The sequence below is a fragment of the Balaenoptera acutorostrata genome, chromosome 1 (genome assembly GCF_949987535.1).
Source record: "Balaenoptera acutorostrata chromosome 1, mBalAcu1.1, whole genome shotgun sequence".
Classification (NCBI taxonomy): Eukaryota; Metazoa; Chordata; class Mammalia; order Artiodactyla; family Balaenopteridae; genus Balaenoptera; species Balaenoptera acutorostrata.
Window position 1 is genome coordinate 162,095,091 of NC_080064.1, and position 23,406 is coordinate 162,118,496.

General features: G+C 38.4%; 1 protein-coding gene and 1 long non-coding RNA gene across 2 annotated transcripts in view; one reads left to right on the forward strand and one right to left on the reverse strand.

Annotated features, from left to right (window-relative positions):
* Positions 1-5,184: 5,184 nt before the first annotated feature.
* LOC114238627 (uncharacterized) overlaps positions 5,185-23,406 on the reverse strand; it is a 312,107-nt gene continuing 293,885 nt past the window's right edge. Inside the window, 7 exon segments of the mRNA XM_057541296.1 lie at positions 5,185-5,323; positions 6,867-7,029; positions 10,300-10,466; positions 14,670-14,789; positions 15,762-15,813; positions 18,015-18,050; positions 21,967-22,067. Of these exon segments, the coding sequence (XP_057397279.1) occupies positions 5,207-5,323; positions 6,867-7,029; positions 10,300-10,466; positions 14,670-14,789; positions 15,762-15,813; positions 18,015-18,050; positions 21,967-22,067 (756 nt within the window). The 3' untranslated portion in view covers positions 5,185-5,206.
* LOC130707411 (uncharacterized) lies at positions 5,260-16,174 on the forward strand. The gene is made up of 3 exons (XR_009007308.1): positions 5,260-5,340; positions 11,327-11,364; positions 14,579-16,174. It is a non-coding gene; the product is annotated as an uncharacterized LOC130707411 (long non-coding RNA).

A 23,406-nucleotide genomic window follows, 5' to 3' on the forward strand; every position in this document is an offset into this window, starting at 1 on the left:
TCTGGAAAAAAATGCCATAGTTGCCACCCTCTTAATAACTAGTTTCCATGCCCCATATTTGTTGGAGAACCTACTTTGTGATGTTTAAATTTTTACCTTAAGTTGCCTCAATTTCCCATTTATTAAAATGGCTGTATTGCCTCTAGAATTAAAGCTGAAGGGGAAAAGCAATTTTTAGCGATTCCCCTTATTCTACCAACTTGTTCTTGAAGCTACAGTCATGCCCAATGTTCCTACCCCCAATTTTTTTTTTTTAAACCTTCGACCACTCGAGATATGTCAGCATTTCTGCTTAGTAACTGGCATATTACTACGCGGTGCAAACTATTGATATAAACAGTGACTTGTGATAGATTTTTTTCCCCTTCTGTACTAAATCAGATCATTTCTCCTCATCAGCAACTTAACAAGAACAAAGTTAAAGATGTGACCTCAGGAAGGGAACTAAGGTGGATGAAATACGACGGCAATACTATCAGGACTGATGGAATATTGCTCAAGTGCAGTGGCTAGGGTCTAAAAGAAACTTCTTTAGAGATCTGGTATATTTCCAACTGACTGTTAAGTGAAATAGCAGGTTAACGTCAAATTCCGGGGCTTGTGTAAAAGTCACCCTCTTAACAGCAACCACAATGCTACTGCTTCCTGTTCTTCCATTTTCTTTCCTGTTCAATTGCTTGAAACCCTCAAACAACAAGTTCTGATTCTACAGTATTCCTGTAATTCCTTTCTCTGTGTATTTACCTACTTTTATCTTTCAATGTGCATTTCCATCTTGGCACCATAACAAACAATTCAAAAATGCCATCTAATGCATTATGCCACTGAGCACTGTAGCCAGTGATTTTAAGTGTACTAGATTATCTTCAGGTTGAAAAGAGCGTAAGCTGGAGAAATAAATGTCTACATCTTAGCTAAAGGCAGGGGTCAAAACAACTTATGAATGGTTAGTTTGAAAATGCTTTAAGGCCCGACTATCAGAGCTGACTGAAAACATTTGCGTTAGGCAGAGTTGTAATGTTATGTGAATAGTGAGAAGTGTTACAAACACAGTAGCCATATATTTTAATTACAATAGAGTTTATTAGCTTTTCTTTTAATATAAACATGAGGAAGCAAAACCACATAAGTTGTAGCATTCTTTTCAAAATAAAACTGCAATCAGTACTTGAATTTCCAAGCTCCAAACTCCATAAACAATATTTTTTGAGGTGGTAGATTGTAGTATTTTATATACCATAATTTATCATTTATGTCTCTGTCCCTTAAAAATGATGGAACCTGCAGCACTCAGTATAATGTGAAGCCTTGCGATAAAGAGAGAAAGTACTTCTGGCCCAGAAATGCTTTGTTTACAGGCAAAATTCCTAGGATTACATTTGAGAAGGTAGGAGGAGAAAGATTTCACATAGTTGAGAACACTTTTTTTTTTTTTTTTTTTTTTTAATATTTCAAGTTTAGGTGACATCGTTACCAATCTCCAAAAAGACTGATTACTGGACCTCCCTGCCTTTTAAAGCCTGAGGTAAGGGTTCCTAAGGTTTATATGTTTCCTCTTAAATAGAACTTGAAGTGAGACACCTACAGCCAGGTTAACACACAGGATAGAAAAGCTGTTTCGTATCACTTACTCTCCTGTCCCTACTATTAGGGTCCAGTTCCTTTCAATTTATTACATGTGAATTAACACTGTTGTTCATAATTCCTTTACCAAATCTAGAAAAAAGAAACTTAGGTGATCAAGCAGGTAAGCAGCCCAGCCTTGCAAAGGACTATTTTAAAAAGAGGAGGGGAGGTATCCCCTCAAGTCTTAGTGCAATTTTAAGCTTTGATACTTGTAGAAGTATAAATGCCACAAACTTACAAAACATCATTTGAAAGTTTAATCGAATTTCTTCTAAACTCATTTAGTTTTGTAAATTTTAAACGTTAAGCGTTTATTGTTTTATTTTTTACAATTTATGTATTTATTTATTTATGGCTGTGTTGGGTCTTCGTTTCTGTGCGAGGGCTTTCTCTAGTTGTGGCAAGTGGGGGCCACTCTTCATCGCGGTGCGCGGGCCTCTCATTATCGCGGCCTCTCTTGTTGCGGAGCACAGGCTCCAGACGCGCAGGCTCAGTAATTGTGGCTCACGGGCCTTCCCAAGCCAGGGCTCGAACCTGTGTCCCCAACAAGAGAGCCTGAGACAGTGAGAGGCCCGTGCACCGCGATGAAGAGTGGCCCCCGCTTGCCACAACTAGAGAAAGCCCTCACACAGAAACGACCCAACACGCCATTAAATAAATTCATTAATTTAAAAAAATAAAAAATAAAAAAATAAAAGCTTAATGTTTAAAATGTACAAAAGTAAATGAGTTTAGAAGAAATTCGATTAAAGTTTCAAGTGATGTTTTGCCAGTCTAGCATTTATACTTCTGCGACAGTGTTCTGGAGTATCCAAGCACACTATATTAAAGCTTAAAATTGTTGTAAGACTTTTGGGACACCTTCTATTTCATCACCGGCTTGTTAATTACTGGACCACCATGTTGGCTGGAATTATGAAAATATCCTTTAATACAAGTATAGAACAAAGAGGAAAATCATCACAAAATCAGAAGCACCATTATAGTTAACAAGAAATGCAGCACGGACCCAATAGAAGGAAATAACCTACTTTCTCTGTTTATGATCGCAAGCATGCTAATATGCTAATAAGTACTGCCTGCAAAGAATTTGGATGACATGTGTTATTCAGCAGCTTTTTGGTTTAAATTGATTGCCAATAATGACTAGCAGCTTCAATGATATAGTAGGGAGGAAGAACCCTGCAAAACCTAACGATGCTACAACAGTCTGTTCCGAAGTTTGGCTTTATGAGTTGTTAGGAGTCCCATGTTTTTTTTTGTTTTCTTTTTTTTGTTTTTTTCTTTTTTTTTGTTTTTTTGTTTTTTTTGTTTTTTTCTTTCTTTTGTTTTTCTCTTGTTTTTTTGTTTCTTTTGTTTTTCTCTTGTTTTTTTCTTTCTTTTGTTTTTCTCTTTTTGTTTTTCTTTTGTTTTCTTTTTTTGTTTTTCTTTTGTTTTTTCTTTTTTTTGTTTTTCTTTTGTTTTCTTTTTTTGTTTTTTTGTTTTTTTGTTTTTTCTTTTTTTGTTTCTCTTGGTTTTTTTTCTTTTGTTTTTTTCTTTTGTTTTTCTTTTGTTTTTTTCTTTTGTTTTCCTTTTTTTGTTTTTCTTTTGTTTTTCTCTTTTTTGTTTTTCTTTTGTTTTTTTCTTTCTTTTGTTTTTCTTTTGTTTTTTTCTTTCTTTTGTTTTTCTTTTTGTTTTTCTTTTGTTTTCCTTTTTTGTTTTTCTTTTGTTTTTTCTTTTTTTTGTTTTTCTTTTGTTTTCTTTTTTTGTTTTTTTGTTTTTTTTGTTTTTTCTTTTTTTGTTTCTCTTGGTTTTTTTTCTTTTGTTTTTTTCTTTTGTTTTTCTTTTGTTTTTTTCTTTTGTTTTTCTTTTTTTGTTTTTCTTTTGTTTTTCTCTTTTTTGTTTTTCTTTTGTTTTTTTCTTTCTTTTGTTTTTCTTTTGTTTTTTTCTTTCTTTTGTTTTTCTTTTTGTTTTTCTTTTGTTTTCCTTTTTTGTTTTTCTTTTGTTTTTTCTTTTTTTTGTTTTTCTTTTGTTTTCTTTTTTTGTTTTTTTGTTTTTTTTGTTTTTTTTTTTTGTTTCTCTTGGTTTTTTTTCTTTTGTTTTTTTCTTTTGTTTTTTTCTTTTGTTTTTCTTTTTTTGTTTTTCTTTTGTTTTTCTCTTTTTTGTTTTTCTTTTGTTTTTTTCTTTCGTTTTTCTTTTGTTTTTTTCTTTCTTTTGTTTTTCTCTTTTTTGTTTTTCTTTTGTTTTCTTTTTTTGTTTTTCTTTTGTTTTTTCTTTTTTTTGTTTTTCTTTTGTTTTCTTTTTTTGTTTTTTTTGTTTTTTCGGTTTTTTGTTTTTTTTGTTTTTTTCTTTTTTGTTTTTTTTGTTTTTTTCTTTGTTTTGTTTCTCTTGTTTTTTTCTTTTGTTTTTCTTTTGTTTTTCTCTTTTTTGTTTTTCTTTTGTTTTCTTTTTTGTTTTTCTTTTGTTTTTTCTTTTTTTTGTTTTTTTTGTTTTTTTCTTTTTTTTGTTTTTTTTTGTTTTTTTTCTTTTTTTTGTTTTTTATGTTTTTTTCGTTTTTTTCTTTTTTTGTTTTTTTTTTGTTTTTTTTTGTTTTTTTCCACACACACACACTGTATTTTATTTTTACAAGAGATAGACTGACACCAAGCATTGTACATGGATGACCACAACAAAAGCAACAATGATTGCAATTACCAAACATGAAACACACTTATACTATGTCATAATATTGACATTCAGTCCAGTAATCCTCCACTGTAACAGCTCCTTTACTTTGCAGTGAAAATTGATTTGTATATTCTTTTCCTCTGAGTCCTTGTGGGATTTTTATAAAAAAACAAACAAAACAACTAATACTAAACTTTCATTGGGTTATTTGTATGGAAATATGTTAATATAAATGTTTCAGACATTACATGAAATTTTTTTTTTGTTTTTTTGTTTTTTTGTTTTTTTTTTGTTTTTTTTGTTTTTTTCTTTTTTTTGTTTTTTTTGTTTTTTTTCTTTTTTTGTTTTTTTATGTTTTTTTCTTTTTTTGTTTTTTTTTGTTTTTTTTTGTTTTTTTGTTTTTTTTTTGTTTTTTTTGTTTTTTTTTGTTTTTTTTTTCTTTTTTTTGTTTTTTTTTTCTTTTTTTTGTTTTTTTTTTTTTGGAGTCCCATTTTTTGATGGTAATACTGCACTGATTCTAAAGGAATATGCAGCAGTATGGGACAGTGAGGCAAGAAAAACATAGAAGTTATATAGTTAGTGTCTTTAAAGTCTAAAAATTTAAGCTATTAATTAAAAAACCTCACATAGTTCTCAGCTATCACATATCTGTGTGTAGATTGGGAGCAGATATCTGTGCATGGATTGGGAGCTTTTAGCTTTGGAGTGGTTTTTGTAACTCTGTTTACAATAAAAAGGACAGAAGAGCGTGTTACATTGACGAGGTCCCGTTCTTTCCTATGAGCATAATCTTCACTTGTCCATGAGTCTCTTGAATTCAATGTCTTTCTTTAAGGTGAAAATACTAACTTTGCTGGTTTCTGAGCAGGAGAGGTGCTATTTCTCCAGTCCTTGTTTCGAGGGGTTTATGATGTTACAACCCCTCACTTCTCCCTTAAGAGAGGATGGCATTGGAGCGCCGAATACCAATGAAATGATCAGCGCTGAAAGACCTTCTCATAGCAGCTCTACACACGTCTTTGTATTCGTCGTCACACAATCTGGAAATGGCCTAGGAAAGTCAATCAGGTAGAACATAGGTATAATTAGGGGGAAAAAAAAATGTTCGGACCTTAAAAAAACAAAAAAAGCATCATTGATAAGCCACACATCTACATTCGTTTAGATAGTTCATAGTTACTGCTACTTTGGATAGCTGATATCTACACTAACTGACAATTCCCTAAGGTAATAACCTTTAAGGGCTATGATTAGATTGCTGGGGCAAGGGGTAACTTGCCCTAATAACTTAGAGTTACTTAAAAATTGGGTTCCTAATGATAGGCTCCTAATAGCAATATCATCTGTTACCTACACACGTGATCCTTAAACGTAATGGACATACACTTGGGCAAAATCAGTGTTTACTCAGCTATTCAACTTCTATTCAGTTTTCATTAGTTATTACATACTCTAAGAAAATTTTAATCAGGTAGGTATGTGCTGAAGGTAGGAGAGGTCTAATGACAAGCGCTGAAAGGTGCTATTTCACTTGCACATAAATTATGGTAGAAAAACATCTTATTCTAAAGTACCACCAAGGTACCACAGAAAGTATCAATTTTAAATGTGTTCATTTCAGTTGTGAATTTTGCTGTATACCCACCAAAAATCATAAGCCATAAGTATTACTTTGTTCCATGTACGTTACCATTTATATTAAAAACTCATGTACTTTCTACAGCCAGTATCTGAATCCACATTATACCTTCCAAGTATAGGTCTCTCAGGTTAGCCACGGATGCTTTGTCTAATAAACTCATGGGACTGAACTGTGATACACATACACACACACACACACACACACACACACAAACTGCAAGCTGAGTAAAAAACAGTTAAGAGGGAATTCCCTGGTGGCGCAGTGGTTAAGAATCCGCCTGCCAATGCAGGGGACACGGGTTTGAGCCCTGGTCCGGGAAGATCCCACATGCCGAGGAGCAACTAAGCCCGTGCGCCACAACTACTGACCCTGCGCTCTAGAGCCCGTGCTCTGCAACAAGGGCAGCCACTGCAATGAGAAGCCTGCGCACCGCAATGAAGAGCAGCCCCCGCCCACCGCAGCTAGAGAAAGCCCGCGTGCAGCAGCGAAGACCCAATGCAGCCATAAATAAATAAATACATTTATTTATTTATTAAAAATATCAAGACAGTAGAAATAGTCCAAAACATCAATTATTAAAAAAAAAAAAAGACAGTTAAGAGTGGTAAGTAGATTATGTAGGTACATATGATTAGGGATACAATTTTAAGAAATTATTCATGTATGGTTATATGTAAGTGTAGAGGTTCAAATGGAAAACCATTAAGAACAGATTAAATATGATTTAAAGTATTCTGAATTATGGTTACAGAAGAGACAATTTTTTTTTTTTATAATGTGGGATCCCTGTATAAACCATAAAAGACACAGGAAATATGATGCCAACGGGTCAATAAGCTCTTCAAACTGTTAACAGCTTTCCATTTTCCTAATCACTGCTTAATATAATTTAGCTACAGATGTGGCTTCGGTGGCTGACAGAAAACCCCAGTTAGTGATTTCACAGCCTTACCTTTAAGTTCTGTGCTCTTTCTTTGCTAAGAGGAGTGAATAGAACATTCAGGTTGTTGTCATCTGCTAAGGAGCGAAGGTCAAAGTAGTGTTTGACATACACACTGAAAGGAACATTAATATTAAAATGAAGTCGCTCCAGGACTTGCCTTTCCATCTCATTCCTGGGGGAGGAGGAGAAGACAAAACCAACACAGGACAATTTTAGTCAACTGGGCTATCTTCAAAAATACCATTCTGAGCTACTAGGATGGCTCTAAATACTGTTTTGAAACAAATAATGGCTACCCAGCTGGATTAATACCCTAATGTTCAAACAAGGTACAGCTATTTGTGGTCCTTTCTGCGTCCCAGCACTTTGAGTCTGGGACAAGGGGGAAGAGGTTATGGCCCTCTTATGCACTCATGCTGCTGACTCAGGGGCTCATTCTTCAGAGTTCCATTAGTGCAGCTGTACGATTCATGCTCCACACTCACTCACAAGGCCCCGCTATAGTGATCAGATGAAAGGAATGATGGATGCTGTTTATTAGCTCTGAAGAACCTGCAGACATTTGCACCGGGCTGAGGACAGGAAGGGGCTCACTGAGGTGGAGACGAGCCAACACAAGGCGTGGGCACATCACCACGGCAACAAATGGATCCCTCGAGAGCCACTGCTGTTATCTCTGAGGGGGGAAAACTCTTGAGGCAACAAGGATTCATCTCAAGTAAATAAATAAATAAGCTACATTCGATGGGAAAGGGAATCCCCCCACCCCCACCCCGTGCATGGGGCTGTGTCAAAGGGCATAATCCAAGTTTCTGTTCACCTTAAAACCTTACTAGGGTGAGTTGTCATCACCATGACAGGACAGGATGCACTTTTTAAGCTTAGGAAGGCAGTAAGATTATGTCTCAGCTAGACTAAACCCACTTTACGATACGACCTCTGATAGAGCAGTTGTTTCCCCCGGTGTTAGGAGAGCAGCCCAGAATGTTCAGACCTACCGCCCCTTGCCAGGACAGACTGCACACGCCCACAGAGGGCGAATTCAATGAAGTGGGAAAGTAGAGTGCTGGGAGCAGGCTTCTGCTATATGACCATATCCAGCCATTTGCTTGCCAAATGTTTAAGTAAATAAATATAAAATTAGAGTAAATCTTACCACTTTCCACAGCAATCACTTTAGAGAGTTGATTATATAAAAATGATAAATACCCAAACAAACATGCAAGTGGCTTATTTTACAATACATTTGGTTTCTTGGTTGTAAAGTGTTAATATTTTATCCATTGGATAAATCAACAAATGCTCCTTGTTCTCCTGTATGGAGAGCAGAGTATGAGCAGAAATGAGGTTTCTCATTTGTTGAACTTTAAACCTAACTGAACCTACTTCCAAAATTAATTTCCTGTTCATACGGCCAGAAGTCTATAGAAATGTAAATCAGATAATGTTCTGATAATCAGCTAATCAGGACTTAATTTACTACAGGAATAAATGCACTTCACTATCCCTTTTATATTTTCTCCACTAATACATTTTAATTGTGTGGAAATACAGTACTTCATAGGATTAACATGTCTATTAATAGAGCTTTAATCACTGAAGAAAAGCATTATGCCTACAGAATATGCATCTTCTGTGTTTTTTGCTGTTTTTAAATGGCTAGGTGGCTGAAGAGCCTACCACTTACAGGCGCAGCAAACTGAACAGCAGCTGCTCAGTTTAACTTACTCTTTTGAAGGGAAATATATATTTAACAAGACACAGAGATGTTAGAAAGTTTTAAGGAAAAGCTGATAGACAGCAATTTTTCAATTCAGACTCAAAATGAGACCATTACAAATAGTAGTCAACAGCAGAGGGATGAAACAAATGTGTATTAAACACTTTGTTGTAATGCTTTCCAACTCCCAAAGATCATAAACAAAAGCAGCCTATTATAAACATAACTCCTGGTGATTCTCCGTTCTACACAGAAAAGCGTTGTTTAGAATTAGTTTCTTCATAGCCAGACAGTGCCGCCAATGCTCCTGGGCTCAATGTCTGTGAACACCCACACGTTTCCCTGCATGTTCTCGGATGTTGTACCTGGAACCAGAGCCCCAGTCAGCTCAGTTGCAGAGTCTGGGAAAATTTCAGCTGCCATCATGGCAGGGATGGTGTTCACGATTACAAATTTTCCTTCCTTCAAGGGACCAGTTTAAAGACTGATGATAGTGTTGGTCAACGTCACTTTAGTTTCTGCAACTTCCAAAAGTACTTCTATTCATTTCAAGTTCATTATCTGCTGTTACACTGTTCGCTAAGATTGCTACCAGCAATATCACCATGACCACCTGGTTTACATGATCACCAAAGTGGGCATTTTCACCAAAAGCCACTTTGACAGCTACTGACAGTCACTGGTCCCTTCTCTTAGTCACAACTTTCCTCGCTTCAGCTGTAAATATGCACTTTGGTAATTGTGAATTATCTCGAGTAAGGGGCAAAGGTAACAAAACAAACTCTTGCCCCTGCCTGCCATCTTGATCGGCCTCTGCTGTCCAATATAATCAAGAGGTGTCCTTTCCCATTTTCCTGAAGGCCACCCACAAAGACAGGTTCACTGTCAAGCGGGCACTTCGAGAGTCTGCTGGAATTACCTCTCTGGCTCATCCTGCTTCCCACCCTTGGGGCCCTTCACCAGAGCCAGATTGGAAGCCTGGCGTTTCATGCCAATGTGAGCGTGCCATCTGTGAGGAGAACCTGCCTAGTTAACTCAAGGCCCCACAAAGTGCCGCTGTGTTTGCTGAGTGCCCTGGGTGAGGCCCCAGGGATGCTTCCCGGACTACCTGAGAGGCAGGTGTTTCCTAACTCAGCAGACTTTAGGGGAGGAGACAGGAACACAGGGATCTGAAACCTTTATATGTGGCTACCTGTACATCATAGTTTCTGTAACAACAGAACCTCAGATCAAAAGGAGAAAAAGACCAGCAAAAGCAAATACACAATGTGTGACTCAGGTTGAAATTATAACCTGTCAGTAGTCTAGAGGCCCTAAGACCTTAACAGTGGCCACTTGCTTCAAAGACCAGGCATGTGCCCCTTAAAAATGGACTGGACCTGGTAGACAGCTTTAAGAAAGCTGTCAAGTTACTGACTGTACCATGTTGTTCTGGTAGTGAGCTTGTAAAATGTTTGGCAAAAACCACCAGAAAAATAATTTCAATTTATCGAGCAGAATATTACAACAATAACACATCAAGACCTACCAATTAATGAGGGGAAATACAAATTGTTATACTACAGCTAGATAGAAAGAAGTCTGTAATTTTATGTCTATTTCAGCTCTCTGCACAAGGTAACCTTTCTTAAAATGTAACATTTCTTAAAAATGTAAACTTTATGAGAGCAAATGAGGTATTGGAAAATGGTTAGAAAGTTCACGGTAACCTTACAAACTCACATGTCCTCAACTGTAATGTCCTTGAGGATCTGACAGTAGTCCACATTCCATACAGCCTGATCGTCCCAAAAGTTGGAGGCAAGAAGAATGGCTCCCAAAACAATTCTTTTCCAGTTAGTGGGGCAAATGTCGATCTCAGCATAAGTTAAAAGCCTTTCTAAGTAAACCTGCAAAAGTAGAGCACTGATCTTTGATTTTAGTTCAGTTTAAGTGCTGTGATAAGAATTGTTAGGAATGCCAGATTTCATCTCTTTTGGACACCCCTTTTATTCCTAGGTTCTACAAAGACTTTGCTCAGCCAAGCCAAGGCCAGAGGCCAGGTCACAGTTGTAAGTCAGATATTTCTGTTAGTCTGATATTTCTACTCTGCCCGTGTGAATTTCCAACCCAATTTTGGTCACAGGAATGAAAGGACATCTGAGCAAAGGGCATTCTAAAGACACGCATTGTGTTATTACCTTCCCACTTGTCAAGGGCAGCACATACAGCCCAGTGTCGACTTCAGCTGTTCAGTAAATGCTTGAGTGCCTATCACGTGCAATGTTAACTACAAGACTGGTGGTGGTTGCATGGCGATTTTACATAACGCTTGAGTGTGTAAAATTCTGGTAAGACTGAGCACACCTCTACCTTCTCTTCACAGTCCCCAGTCCTTCTGTGGCATGAACTTGAAGATAAAAACTGGTGGTCAAGAGAGCCTCCCAGTGGCTGCTGCGTGGCACAGCAGGACAGGCAGTCCAAAGGGGCTTGACAGCTAGCTGGCAAAGTATTCCCATATTTTAGTGCCTTTTTAAGGAACACACATGCATACAAAGGGTAGTCCTTTTCATATCCCCAATTTTTCACATCTCCATTATCATTTCATTATTCATTTCTGTCTTACATAATCTGCAGCTTAGTCAATTCTTTTGGTTTTAAGGTGGGAAGACCTGCCTGTGTCTGTATCCCTGGGGCTCCTCTAAACCTGCCGGTTTGTGAGATGATTTCATGGTTTCTTTTACATGTATCAAATGTCTACCCTACAAAGAACTGGATGGAGTTAACAGCTGAGCAAAGATGAGAGAGGTAAGCTGTGATTTGTTGTTACCTCTGTAGAAGAGTGTATATGCCATTTGACAAAAAGAAAAATGTCCAGTTTTAAAGAGTCTGTTTACTCTCTGATGGGTTATCAGATTGACAGCTCAGATTCGCCCATGCCCTCCAAACTCTACTGTGTTTTCAAACACGGGTATTGAGATTATATGTTCTTAGTGAAATTCGGCTCCCATTCCCCAAAGAACTCAGCACTCTCTAGTACCCTAAGAACGACTCTCCCCGCAAGGTTCAACTCTCTACTTTATGGGACTAATCAGAGGCACTGAAACGACACTGGCAATCTCTCAACTTCCTCTCACCTTTGTACTGGCAAACTTGGTACACGTGCCGATATTCATTTATCCCACTTGCCCTCCTGTCTCGGAGGAAGCGAGATTTCTTTCTTTTCACTGAAGCTAACTCTCCTATGAATGCAGTTGATCCCACCTCACTTCTGCAGAGCACTGTGCCCACAGTTAGTCTCTTTTTGAACAACTTCTCCCTCTCTGTCAGAGGCTTCCTCCAGTGTGAATGCTTCCATGTCCCCAGCCTGTCCCCCACTGCCCCTCGACGGCGTCCTCAGGGCTGAGGCCAGCTCCTCATCTCCCATCCTCTCCTTAACCCACTTCAGTCAGCCTCCTGCTGCTACCACTCTACAGAGACTACTCTCGCCGTGGTCACCGGTGCCTTCACACAAACCACCCAGAGCTCTTCGTCCCAGAGCTCCACTCCCCAGGCCTTCCCCTCAGAAATGAAAGAGCACTGCCACACGCCCAGTCGCTGAGACCAAACACCTGCACTTGAGTGTATCCTGCTCCAATCTGTTAGAACTTCTTGTTATCTCTACCTTCACTGGTACCCTGACCGCTTTTCTGTCTGTCACTTCTTTTTTTTTTTTTTTTTTTTTTTTTTTTTTTTTTTTAAAGGATTTTCTTATTTATTTATTTATTTATTTATTTATTTTTTGGCTGTGTTGGGTCTTCGGTTCGTGTGAGGGCTTTCTCCAGTTGCGGCAAGCGGGGGCCACTCTTCATCGCGGTGCGGGGACCGCTCTTCATCGCGGTGCGCGGGCCTTTCTCTATCGCGGCCCCTCCCGTCACGGGGCACAGGCTCCAGACGCGCAGGCTCAGCAATTGTGGCTCACGGGCCCAGCTGCTCCGTGGCATGTGGGATCTTCCCAGACCAGGGCTCGAACCCGTGTCCCCTGCATTAGCAGGCAGATTCTCAACCACTGCGCCACCAGGGAAGCCCCTGTCTGTCACTTCTGACTTGTATCGCTGCCACTGCCTAACCTCTCTGCCTCCCAACAGACTACAGTCTGTTCTCCCCAAAGCAGCCAGGAGAGCCTCTTAAATTAAGAGTACTTTATGCGCCTGCTCCAGATCTGCCAGAGGTTTCCCATCAAACAAATACCTTCTTCCCGTGGCCTGCAAGTTACGAGGCCCTGTGCGGTACGGCCTTGTCCTTCCGTGACCTCATCACCTATGCTCTTTCCCTCATTCCCCGCTCGGATCACAATGGCCACCTTGCTTTTCCTTGAACACACAGAACAAGTTCCTGTCTCAGAGCCTTGCACTTGTCCCCTCTGCCCGTAATGCCAGCGTACCTGATCTTCCTCAGTTCAGCCACGTCCTGGGTTCAAACATTACCTCTTTAAAGAGGCTCTTCCTGAGCTTTCTAGTAAGCCCCTCTAATCACTTTATCCCTTTACCTTGCTTTCTCTTCATGGTTTTTACCACTACTTGAAATAGTCATCTTTTAAAAAACACTCATTAAAAAAAAAACACTTATACTTTGCTATACACCTGAAACTAGCACAACACTGTAAATCAACTGTACTCCGATAAAAAAAAAAAAAAAAAAAATTTACGTCTTCCACACTTGCTCCATAAAGGCAAGAACTTTATTTATCCAACTTGTTCTCTCCTCCACCCCCCACATGTAGAAAAGTGACACAGAGTAGGTATTCAGTGACATGGTATTTATGACATGAGCAACTTCTTGGTAGCATTTAGCGTTTGGACCATACTCTCCTTCTTGAACCTCTCCTGGTGTCTCTTAGGGTTCTCTGCTGGGTTTCCTACCACTGTAGCCACTCCTCTGGGGATCTGTCCCTTAAGTGCTGACAGTCCCTACAGATCTATCTTCTACCCACTTTTTATTTTACATACTTTCTCTGCATTTGAACAGCTACACTTAATTCCCTCCCTCTAGCTCAGATTCATGCTCCAATCCCATATATTCAAATGATTACTAGACACTGCCATTCTGCTGTCTCGCAGGTACATCAAGCTTAACTTGTCTACAAAGAAATGCCCCTCTTCCAACCCAAACACTCTCCTTCCTGCATTTCCTAGCTCTCCATATGCAAGCACCATTCCTGCCTCTCTCAAGCATGTGCTAAGCACTCCAAGTGGCCTGTAGCTCCAAGAAAAGGCCTGTGTCTGATCCAGTACCCACTGAGGGGTCTCTTTTCAAAAGGACAAGCCTCCTGTCCTAAATTCTGCCTTGATAGGAGCAGGCAGTGAGTGGCCTAAGTATTCCTTCCCTGCAGACCACGCAGCTGACTTTCCCCCCTACAGGTTTGCTATAGGGAGGAGTAAAACAATCCCAACTACCTCTCACTTGAATATGATTTATTATTCAAATGATAAAATCTTACCACAGGAATTAGGAATGGATGACAAAAAGGTCCTTACACAGCTGTAGCTTAGCAGGCTAACTAGAGTAAAGCCTTCTGAAGTCCTACTGGCACCCTAGTCCTGGGCAACTTCACATGCAGGCAATAAGAGGACAGCAGGGATGGTTAACACCATTATCCATTATCCAAGGAACAGAGAACTGAGGGCAGTAGTTCTCAATCAGGACACACATCAGAACTGCCTAGGCAGTACAGTCTGGGACTCAGCTTCAAACTACCCGGAACCTCTTTTCTGCCTGTGGACCAGAGCGTTCAGTTATTGCCCCGCCCTACCACCACAACATGCGTCGTCTGTGTGTGCGTGTGTGCACTGTGCGTGCATGTGTCCCCTCAGGTGTGGAAGGAGAAACCAGAAATCTCTCCTGCTGCCTTTAATAGCAATTGTTTTGTGATGAGAAAAGCAATGGCAACATTTTAAATCATAATGATTATTAAAGCTCAAATGTGTATACTTTACTTTCTTTTGATAGGTTTCTCTTAATAAAGTTCTAATGATCATTTCAGGAACCTACTTTCATTTGGGAAAAACAGGACCATACCATGTGTACAAGACAGAAATTTCTACAGATGCTTTACGAAAGAAAAAATATCTTACCAAAGTTATTACTGCACTTTCAGCAGTTAGCTGTGTGGCACTACAAAGAGCATGAACAAATCTGTAAATGAATTTGTGTTCAGGATCATGCTCGAAGTATTCCTCTGGAACCTTTTCTCGCTGAAAGGAGAAAAAATGCAATTTATGTATCCATGGAAGAAAAATACTTAAAAGTACCCTTAAGATAGCAGTCTTCACACTTGGGCCCACGTGCCCCTTAAAATAATTTTGGTTGGGTGACATGTCTTGTAGTCTTTTAAATATAAACAATGGGATCCTAAAATACCACAGTGATCCAGTACTCACCACCATTCATTAAAGAAAAATACAGGCACAACCGCAGAAAATTTATGTATTTCCACGTTCCTCCCCACAGAATTCGAACCAAATGTAAACTATTGGGTTGGCCAAAAAGTTCATTTGGTTTTAAGTAAAAATAAAAGACACAGTTTTCATTTTCACCAAGCATTTTATTGAACAATATATTCACTAACCAAACAAACTTTTTGGCCAACCCAATATTTTTAGGCTCAAAAGTCTTGCTGATCACCATATGTCATACTTTTCTGTAATCAACTTTGAAAACACATTTCCAGTGTCCTGTAACCATAAGGCTCGAAGGATGTGCTGTCCTGTACAGCAGTCGCCAGCCACGTGTGGCTACAGAGCACCCGAAGAAGTGAATTTTAAAACTTTGTCATTTTAATTCGTTTAAAATTTGAACAGTTTTCTAATTTTCTTCTTAGAGGCCTTATCATATTAGGTTTATTTACAAATATTTATATTGTTTGATGCTATGGAAAATCATCCTTTAAAAAGATACATTTTCTGTTACTTGGGTATGTTTACTTACCTGCTCACTATTCATACAAAGTGCAACTCGGTTCATATCCATCAACCCCTTATACAACACGCCTTCGGGAAAATGACTAGACACAACATGGCGTGGGGAAGAAGACTTAAAGGAAGATGAATTTGACTTCGAGCTGGAGGAAGTAATTTTCTTCTAGTACTTAATTTCAAAGCAAATCAGCATGAAATAAACACAACTGTATAAGAGAAAAATACCACTTCAATAAAACTGACACTTACTGTGAGTGGATGTAATCTCTCATCAAAAATATCCAAGGATCTATCTGCATCTCTATAAAATAAGAATGTGCATTTAAAAAATTAATTCAGGAGTTACTATCTTAGTAAAATATCTGCTAGGAGTAGAGAGAGGGGTAGAGGAAGCTTAACCTTCAACAAAGCAAACAGTTTTATAAATTCTTCTCCTGGATTCCACCCTTAGAAAGGTTTCCTGACCTATTTTTACTCAGCACATCAAGTTCCGTGAAATCTTTTCTACAACAACCAGCCAGAGTTGCCTCTATAAGCACTGACCCTCCCTAACAGGCAATGCTAGTAAACCAATATATTTTCACTCCTCTAACCTCACACTGGAATATGCAAGAACATTTTATAAAGCAGTGGTGGTGGGCAATAAATTCTTCTAACTTCAATCAATGTGAATATGAGATTCATGGTTTTTTCCCGTTTTTTTCTCTTTAGTTCTTTATATTCTTATTGTGTATTTCTTCTTGTCTCTTTTAAATAGTTTGAGTTAAAAATGTAATTGTCTTTTTATTTTAAAAGAAACCAGGCTTTTTAATTTAAAATTTCACCACACTAATACACTGCGCTCATTTGAACAGCGGTTCTCTAAATGTGGTCTGCAGGCCTCTGGGATTCTCCCCTATCCCCTCCTTCAGGAGGCCCAAGAGGTCAAAACTGCTTTTATAAGAATACTAAGACACTACCTGCCCTTCACATTGTGTGACATTTGCTATGGATGTATAAAAGCAAAAGTGGGTAAAACTGCTGGTTTCTGAGCATGAATCAAGGCAGTGGTACCAAACTGAATTAGAAGTCATTCAATTATTCACTGCCACTTGCAGTTAAAAATCTGCTTTAAGAACATCCTTGATAAAAGAGTAAAAATTAATAGTGTTCTTAAACCTTGGTCCTTCTTTTTAATATTCTGAATAAGTGGAAAGTATGCATTAAGCACTTTTACATACTGAAATATGGCTGTGTTAAGGAAAAGCACTTGTGACTTGGCGGTAAGTCATTTTTTTCATAGAACACCATCTTTATTTGAAACACTTTTTTCATCGAACACCATCGTTATTTGAATGTACAACTGACACAGTCATTCTTTCAAAAATGAACAAAGTGAGCCTGTCACTTCAAGGAAAATCACTCTAAAGTTATTTGTTGCCAATGATAAAATTCAAGCCATCAAGCTAAAAATATCAGGATTTTTGGAAAACTTCTACCTTCTATTGTGAACTTGACAACTTCTCAACACTTAAAAGACTTTTCTGGTAAGACTGGTGGTGATACTAACAAAAGTGAGTTTTTGACACTGTCTAAAGAAATGTGAACCAATACTTTCCAAATGACCAATGTATAATATTATAAAGTCAGGTACAGGTAAAAAGATCTACTCAGTATGCATGACAGATCAATGGGTATTAATTTAACATAGTATTTATTACAAGTTCATTGATATGATTTAGAATTCCATTTTAACTAATTTAAGAAACTAGCACATGCAGACTTTTGGTACAGTATCAAAGAATATACCAAATTATCTGAAGGCTTTAAAAATACATCTTTTTCCAACTATATATCTGCAAGCGGCTGGATCTTCTTCATATTGTTTCTTCAAAACAAATGACTGAAGACAGAATAGATATGAGAATCAGCTGTCTTCTATTAAGGAGATACTTTTCTCTCAATATTTTTTGTTGTGGAAAATAGTTATTTTTCATTAAAAAAAAAAGACTTATGTTAAACACTGGGGTTCCCAATCAGGGGTGATTTCGTCCCCCAGGGGACTTCTGGCCATGGCTGGAGACAGTTTTGGTTGTCGTAATGTGGAGGGAAGAAGGTGCTACTGGCATCTAGTGAGTAGAGGCCAAGGGTGCTGCTATATATCCTACAACACACAGGACGACACCCCACAACAAAGCATTATCTAGCTCAAAATTTCAATAGTGCTAAGGCAAACCCTGTTTTAACATACAATGGATTTAATTTTTTAAATTCTCAATTTCAATGTCTAATACAGTAAATTATCAATATAACCCATATAAACAAATACTCTTTGGGATGCTCAGTAACCTAAGAATTAAGGGTCCTAAGATAAAAATAAATGATTCACTTCTATACTGTAATAAAAGCACTCGAATAATAAAAGCTTATGCCAGTAACATCTATAGTTATTACCTAACACTAAACTTGATACCTTGTAAATTAATTAGCTGGAATAACAAGATAGGTTTTAAAAGAGCTCACCTGTTCTTTATGTGGTAATATATTGCTAAGGTCAAACTGTGGAGGAAAAAAAATACATTGTAATAACTGATTTTTATCATATCAGGCCTGAAGACATTTTTAAAAAGGGGTTAGCAAGGAGGGAAGACCTTCCAGAGGCCCAGTGGCCCCGAAATCCTCGAATTCAGAACAGTACCACATGGGTGCTTTCCCCCTTGTTTTAGGTTCTTCAGCTTTTAGCAAAATTAGGAGACCCAAAATGCTAGATATGCTGTTAGAAGGCATGTTTTGGTTGATTATTATAATATATAAATTATTACATATTTCCCCTGTCATTTGTCCTTCTACCCACAAAACCTTCTGTCCTGTACAAGTTATATCTATCTATACACATGCTTAAATTTAAGCCATATAGTAGTTTGTGTGTGTGGGGGTGTGTGTGTGTGTGTGGTTTTTTTGTTAGCCCCTGCATTTCAGTTGATTTAGTTCGCTATCCACCTACCCATCCGTTTTCCATTATTTCCCTAAAAGTAAATAATAAAAGTGCTCTATACCAAAATGATTTAAAATCACTTTTACATAATTATTAGAAAATTTAATAGCAAAATTTTATAGCCACAAAACTGATGATAGGTCTAGCTATCCTGAAATAAGCAGTGCTAATAATACAGCATAATACTACACAGTGGGCTTCCCTGGTGGCGCAGTGGTTGAGAATCTGCCTGCTAATGCAGGGGACACGGGTTCGAGCCCTGGTCTGGGAAGATCCCACATGCCGCGGAGCAGCTGGGCCCGTGAGCCACAGCTGCTGAGCCTGCGCGTCTGGAGCCTGTGCCCCGCAACGGGAGGGGCCGCGATAGTGAAAGGCCCGCGCACCGCGATGAAGAGCGGTCCCCGCACCGCAATGAAGAGTGGCCCCCGCTTGCCGCAACTGGAGAAAGCCCTCGCACGAACCGAAGACCCAACACAGCCAAAATAAATAAATAAATAAATAAATAAAGTAGGGGGGAAAAAAAAATTAAAAAAAAAAATACTACACAGTATACCATTAATGACAGGTATTTCCAAATTATTTTAAATAAAGTATTAACGAACAGATAGATACAAGTCCTTAGGTAGTCTTTTTTAAGTTACTATAGTCCTAAGTTATTCACAGCTGTTGTATATTAGGCAACAAAGGGGTTCTCTGGTTAAGTTATATGCTCCCCTTTGTTCTCAGTGTCTAAAATGAAACTCAAAATAATTGAGGGAAGGCAAATCTGAATTTTATAATAGGTCTATAGAATCTTAGCACTTGTATAAAGGCCTGTAACACCGTTAGCATCAAAGATGGATACTTCTATAGTGCTTCAAAGTTTCATCTTCAAATTGATTTTAAAATCACAGCATTAGAAGTTTTATGATGGAAAGGACCACTGAACCGTAGATGACATTTAATTAAACAACCCATTTTACAGATAAGGGAACCAAGGTTTAAAACTGACTTACCTAAGGTCCCACTAATTATCAGAAGCAGTTCTCTTTCTCCTGCCCTCTAACCAAATAGTGGCTCCCAAGCTCAGCTGCACACTGGGATCATCTGAGAAGCTTTAAAAACTGCCTGGCTTCTGCTTCAAGATGTTCTGATTTAACCGGCACTGGGTATGACTTGGGCATCAGGACTGTTTTTAAAGATCCCCAGATGACTGCAGCGTGCAGCAAAGTTTAGGGATGAATGAGTTAGGGTTAAGATCGGAGAATCACTCGGGATGCTTTTGTCCATATAATCATGCTTCACATCATTCCCCATCTTGTCAAAAGGTGTGTGTGCGTGGGTGAGAGAGAGACAGACAGACAGACAGACAGACACACAGACACTGTGTCTTGGAGGCGGGGGCAGGCGGGTGGACTTTGTGCATCCAGAAACATATATCTTGAAAAGTTGCATAAGTGATTCTAATAAGGCTCACCTACCCCACTGAGAACAACTACCCCACTGAAAACTAACCCCATGATAAACATTTTCAAAATCATTCCTAAAAGCCAATTGGCCCTATTAATTTTCTCAGTAAACCTTTATTTCACCAATAATGAATGTGATGAATGATCATTTTTAAAACTTCATGAGAGCAAATTAAAATTTACTGTACTTCCAAAAATTAGACTAGGTCGGGAAAAAAAAGGATGAAACCTACTTGTCTGAGCAAGGTTAATCTTTTTTTTTTTTTTCTTTAATTTTATTTAATTTTACTTATTTTTGGCTGCATGGGGTCTTTGTTACTGCGCGCGGGCTTTCTCTAGTTGCCAAGAGCGGGGGCTGCTCTTTGTCGTGGTGCGCGGCCTTCTCACTGTGGTGGCTTCTCTGGTTGCACAGCACGGGCTCTAGGTGCGTGGGCTTCAGTAGTTGTGGCACACGGGCTCAGCAGCTGTGGCTCGCGGGCTCTACGGCACAGGCTCAGTAGTTGTGGCGCACGGGTTTAATTGCTCTGCGGCATGTGGGATCTTCCCAGACCAGGGCTCGAACCTGTGTCCCCTGCGTTGGCAGGCAGATTCTTAACCACTACACCACCAGGGAAGTCCCTGAGCAAGGTTAACCTTCAAAGTACTTTTGAATTATATACTGGACATCAGACTCTTTTGAATTCAAAAGAAGCTGCGACTCTAGCCAAAGTAGAGTGGTTTTTGTACCCACAGATTCAGTGTCTTGGCTGAATAAAAACATTCAGTGATGATGTGATAAGTGCCCAAACTCAGGACTTTAGAGATGGGGCTCAGTTTTTGCTGAAACATGATTTGACTGCAACTATTATTGTAAGCAAGAGAGGAAAGTTACATTATTATGACTGTGAACTTGCTGTCTTTAATTAAAGTAGAAGTTACTGAGAATTTAAATAGCTAAAAAAAAAGCTGGCACATTAAAAACCAATTAAAAATATAATTAGCTTATAAAATTAAGACAACAAATAAAATTAAGGATAAGGACATTAATATTTTCAAATAGCATTTCCCAAACTGTGTTCTGGAAAATCAACATTCATATCCTAAGGAGATGTTAATGTTTCGTGGACAACCGCGAGGGAGGAGGCAAGAAGCTCTGCATCCCGTTTGGTTTTTTTCTCTTAAATAAGCTTGAAAGGTTCATCATTAGGGTGTTTTGAAAGTGCATCTCCAATTGTGGACTATGAGGTGCTCCCAGAAATTAAAGAATAGTTTCCATCATCATGACACTGTTCGTGTCTCCTTAAGTATAAGCCTGACCACAGCCATGTTTCCGAAACCTCACCTCTTTTATTGTTCTCTGCTGTGATTGATACAGTGTGTTGGAGATATATTTATATATATAAACAAAAATTAAATGTGTCTATTAAGTTAAAACCTCAGTTGAACAAATTTCATCTACAAAGAAATTAAGCTTGAGTGTGTATTTCTTAAGACTGGTTTGATATATTCTCCCCCTCTTTGGGGGACAGCAAGGAGAAGTAAAATTTCATACAGAAATAGTGCAGGAAAAAAAAAAATGCACAGTGGGATAAATCCGACAAAATCCAATTAAATTTAAATGCAGAGTCGCTTTGGTGCCAGTAGGGGACAAGCTGTTCCTTCTTCTAAGAGTAGCTTCCAAAGTAGTATACATTGTTTGAGGACTACAACTCATAAAGAAATAATTTTTTCTAGAAATAGCCAATAAAAAGTACCTCTCTTTCTCATTATGTTCAACAATGGCTTAACAACAGAAATGCGTCAAATAAAGATTTATACTTTTTCTGGGATTTCTTATTTGCTAACTGGCTTTCCCTTCTATCATGCGCTCTAAGATTAAAATGGAAACTGAAAATTCATATTTAGGTCCTTGAAATCAATCTATAGTTGACACCAGTTTTTTAACCTGATCACTGAAAAGGACAATTCAAATGAATGAAATTATGTATGGCTAGGATGCTTTTAGCGATAAGGGGGTCTGTCACTCAGCCCTTGGCAACCTACTTGTACTCACCATTTTACTGTGGTTCTAAGATTAGGCTGGCTGACTGTGCTGTCATCTAGAAATATTGTTGAGCATGAGCTATACTTTTTAGTAAGCTGCCCTGGAGATACCTGAAGGGGAAGGGAAATAGAAGAAAATGTCACAGTAAGTTAAACCTATAAAGTGTGTTTTTTTCCTTGGTTAAAATGTCAAACGATAAAACATTAAGATTTTTCTTACACTCCATGAACTGCCTGAGTGTGATATCATGTGCAGCTCTATGGGAAACCTCTATACTCTGACTTCCACAGACGAGCTTTGAGAAATGGGTTATAAAATGCTGCCTTGATATAGTACCTATAATCAAACCCGGCAAGCGCCTATTATAAATTACCTTTATAATAATGTAAAAAGTTTAGAATAAGATTTCAGGGTTTTTTCCTTAAGCAATGAAATGCAGCTGAGATTTCCTATTTCTATTCATTTACTACAATAAAACGTAATGCTTTATGTAATACCGATGTAGGAGCATTTCACTGCAGTAAACGAACACCAATAATAAATGTATTAGTTCAGGAGACAGTGTGACGAAACAAACGTTTTCGAATCAGAGGCTGGGCATGCCAGGGCTGCTCTATCACTAAAAAGCTGGGGGCCATAAGTCTCTCTGGGCCTCAACTTCCTTATCTGGAGGACAAAAAGGTACTGCTTAAAGATTCTCTCGCATCCAAAAAAAAACGGATAAAACAACTCTGAGAATTTAACTTCTCACTTCATGTTTAAGTAAGACTGCCATGACATTACTCAAGTGAGAACCTCAGAGAATACTTGCCATTCATTTCAAAATTGTACTAATTCTGTTCTACGTGTTATTTGACACTCCTGCCTCACCCATGCTGCTCTCTGCCTGCAGTGCCTTTTTCTTCCTCCTGTCCCAGCAAGCTTGACCCCATCTTCCTCTAGGATCCCTCTGCCAGCAGGCACACCACAACACTTCTCGCTTTCTGCACACTCACACATCTAATTTACCAACTGTTCCATGGTCTCAGCTGCTTGCATAGTACCACCCTCTTAAGTAAACAAGCTTCTCCAGGTTAGGAAGATTCTTCTCCTACCTCCAGCTACTGAGCACAGAATCTGGGACAAATTAGGATTCAACAAGTGTTTGAGAAATTATTTAAGATCAGTTACAACTGGAGGTAAATCTTACTAAAGATACAAATTCGTGAGAATTTATCTACAGTGGTGTTGGATAGGTGACAAAGAACTTTTTGAGACCCTCTAGAGAATGAACTATCTTTAAAACACTTTAGAAGTATCCATTTATTTGTGAAGAGCCCATGAACACGGCAATAGTCAAATACTAAAATGGCCTAAACTATGTTAGGACAACTCTCTTCCTTAAAGTAAGGCCAATAACCAAATCCCAATCACTGAAAGCCACTGGAAGGAAGAGTAGCATTCTTTAAT